The sequence below is a fragment of the Durio zibethinus genome, chromosome 14, assembly GCF_047325235.1.
Source record: "Durio zibethinus cultivar Kanyao isolate XHJ-2024 chromosome 14, ASM4732523v1, whole genome shotgun sequence".
NCBI lineage: Eukaryota > Viridiplantae > Streptophyta > Magnoliopsida > Malvales > Malvaceae > Durio > Durio zibethinus.
The window spans coordinates 10,749,497-10,752,630 of record NC_143175.1 but is presented as its reverse complement, the minus strand read 5'-3'; the positions used below and the strand labels follow the sequence as shown (position 1 = coordinate 10,752,630).

General features: G+C 32.5%; 1 protein-coding gene across 2 annotated transcripts; it reads left to right on the top strand.

The window, feature by feature from the left end:
* Positions 1–708: 708 nt before the first annotated feature.
* Positions 709–2,151, top strand: LOC111295114 (uncharacterized). 2 transcript variants are annotated; one of them, XM_022888485.2, is made up of 2 exons: positions 712–1,738; positions 1,848–2,151. In XM_022888485.2, exons 1-2 carry the CDS (start codon positions 1,072–1,074, stop codon positions 1,865–1,867), a joined length of 687 nt encoding a protein of 228 aa, XP_022744220.2. In that variant the 5' UTR covers positions 712–1,071; the 3' UTR covers positions 1,868–2,151. The 2 variants fall into 2 exon arrangements, with proteins under 2 accessions (XP_089599633.1, XP_022744220.2); XM_089743507.1 differs by having other exon boundaries at positions 709–2,151.
* Positions 2,152–3,134: the final 983 nt, after the last annotated feature.

Genomic DNA, 3,134 nt, shown 5'->3' with positions numbered 1-3,134 from the left:
GCATTTTTTACAAAATTGCATGTTTTACCGTCGAAACCGAGTTTTTTAATTTCGCAAATAAATTTGATTTTGGTACATATATATAATCATTCAATTGACAGAATTAATATGGCAAATGTGTGTGTGTTAACTATTTTAATCTTTTATTTTAGTGTGCAAATAAACTATATATAGATCAGTGATAATTCAATTTTTTTTCCTTGTAAAACTGAATTTATTAGTTAGAGGGAATTCGTGTTTGAAATCTAAACCATTTCATTGGAAGGTTAATCAATCTACAAGCCATTTTTTGTAAGCTAGCATCTATCTATCTATATTTCTCCCAAACCAAAAGCTTTTGATTGAATCGTTGGCTACGGCAACTTTCTCATTTATTACGCTTTTGCTCACCCGTACGTAATCAAACTTCCTCAACGCTCAACTGTTTTTCCTTGTTCAGATTATTATGGACGGTCCACATTAACCCACATCAATCTTCCTCATCAATGATTCAGATTCTTCCAAAAAAATTACTATTAAGGTATAGCTACCATATTAAATTTCCCAGTCAGTCTTAGCCACCGCAGATCTGTTCCTCTTAGTAGATTTCATATCAATTAGATTATTAATCCCCTAGATACAAATTAATTGAAACAAGTCCCAGTCATTCCAAAGCTCTTGCTACAATTTTTTTTTTCTTTTGTTTGATAAAAAGATGAAGGCGTCCCTAACTTGAACCTAATTCATTCTTCAAATGATCTTAAAAATGCACTTCCACACATCAACATGATACATTAAAAAATAATTAATTTACTTTGGTATTCTCTATTTTGATACAAATCTTAATGAAGCAAGAGTTTTAAAAATAAATGAAAGATATCAATATATATATATATATATATATATGCATGAGCCTTAATTATATGCCCACTAGACTAGACTTAAACAAGTCATTTGGCCTTGAAATACTCTATTCTGATCTTTGTCAGGCTTCAACTTCGGATCTTAAGCCCCCTTTAAAAATTAGAGATCTACTTAGTGTGGCTGACACTCTTCCGAAAAAACAATTAACACCCACAATCAGTTTCCAAAATGTTGAGTGACGGTAGTAACCTTGAGCTGCAGCCTCAGAAAGGTCTCCAAATCAAGCAAGATGACAAGTTCTTCTCCAGGCTGATGTCGAAGGAAACTTCCATGGCTAATTCTTCTTGCAGGGTCTATTATGGAGGAGCTTCGAGTGCTGTTCCATTCATGTGGGAGTCACAGCCTGGAACACCCAAACATCCTTCTTGTGACACTACTCTCCCTCCTCTAACTCCCCCTCCTTCATATCATTCCTCATTCAAGTCAAAATCCAAGAAGAAAAAGAGCATGAAACCAACCCTTTGGAGCTCCATCTTTCCCAGGCTAATTACTCCCAGGAAAAACCATGCTTCTCCATCTTCGTCATGGTCTTTTACATCATCTTCATCGTCTTTATCGTCATGGTCATCATTGTATGGTTCTTGTTCTTCCCTATCAGCTAATTCTTCCTTGAATCGAAAGTTATTTCAGAGCCAAAGGAGCTATTTTTCATGTTCAAGATCACCTGTTCATAACTACATGGTTGATGATGATGAGGAAGGCCTGGGATCACCGACTTCGACACTGTGTTTTGGAGTTAAACGAAGGAATCTGAATGAGTTTAGAGGATGTCAGTCAATGATAAACATGAAGAAGACATTGCTATCAATTGTTAGCCATGGCTCAGGCCATCAAGGTACTACTGCCTAGAGAGATTAATTAATTAATTTCTATTACTTTGAAATGTTATTAATTAGTTGATTTTCCTTCTTTTTTTCATCTTTTGCTTTTTGGTGTTTTTGTAGAGAGATGCAATTCCTTCTAGTGTTTGCCTCCACTGCAGACATGGTTGTTGTGTTTGGGCTATCAAATTTTCATTATTGAACAATTTGTTCAACTCGTCATAATCCAATTAATGCATGCTATTGTGAAAAACAAAAAGAAAAATTTAGTATCTATAAGAAGTACTTATGATGTTTATGTAACTTTTATATTAAGTATTTCAATGAAATACCAATTAATGCATTGTAATAATAATAAAAAAAAAAAACCTTTATCTCATTGCAAGTTTAATTATTTTTAAAAATTTTTTCTCTTATTTCTGTATTATATATTTTCGGAATTTTTTTTTAAAAAATATTTCCCACACTCTTCTCCTAACTTCCATGGCTGTTCACATCAAGATGCTTTGGAAGAAAGTTATGAAATTATGAAGCATATACGGAGTGAGGGTGGGTTGGCCATTAAAGAAAGCTAATGGCATTAAATGACCATGTGGGAAGCATTAATTCACTGTAGCCTCGCCTTCATAGTCTGCTTTTCACGCACTAGCATGAAATGAATAAAAAATAGGAATGGTGAAGTATCCTTCAACACCAGTTTGAATATCTTTGTTTCTTTTTCAGCCCCTTTGCTCAGGTCAGGGAAAGAATTTCTGGGAGAGCGCAAGGAGCGGGTGGGAATTGAACATAACCTAAGAATAATAGTTGAGTTGATTGCAGAGACAGATTCATATATATATATATATATATATATATATATATATCCATGAGGATCTCAAAAATGAGCATCTCAAAAAATTAAAAAAATTCAAAGGAAAATTTTTTTTGAATACCTTCAAAAATGTTCTCTAAACACTTTTTTTATCGCTAAAATTAATAAATTCTTCCACAACTTTTTATATATTATAAATGAATTCCTTAAAAAAAATCAAGAACCCACCATTAATTAATTGTTACCTGACTAATAGTAATTGGACTCTCATGAGAAAAGGAAATTAAAGAAAACTCCAAATGACAAGAAACAAACTTATTAACAACTTCTTATAGCTAAATAATTTTTGTTTTGAAATATATAGAGAGGAAAGAGAGGATTCGAACTCATGGTATTCGAATTCAAATTTTCTGTTAGTATAATCCTTGAAAGCATATTAGAAATTTATATAATTAAGGATGGCAATCCAATCCATTTTCAATGGATTCCGATTTGATCTATTTAAAAAAAAAATTTTTTAAATCGAGTTTTGGATCAAGTCGGGTTAAGTAATAGTAAAAAAATTCGATGTCAGATTTTACACAAATTCATCAAGACTC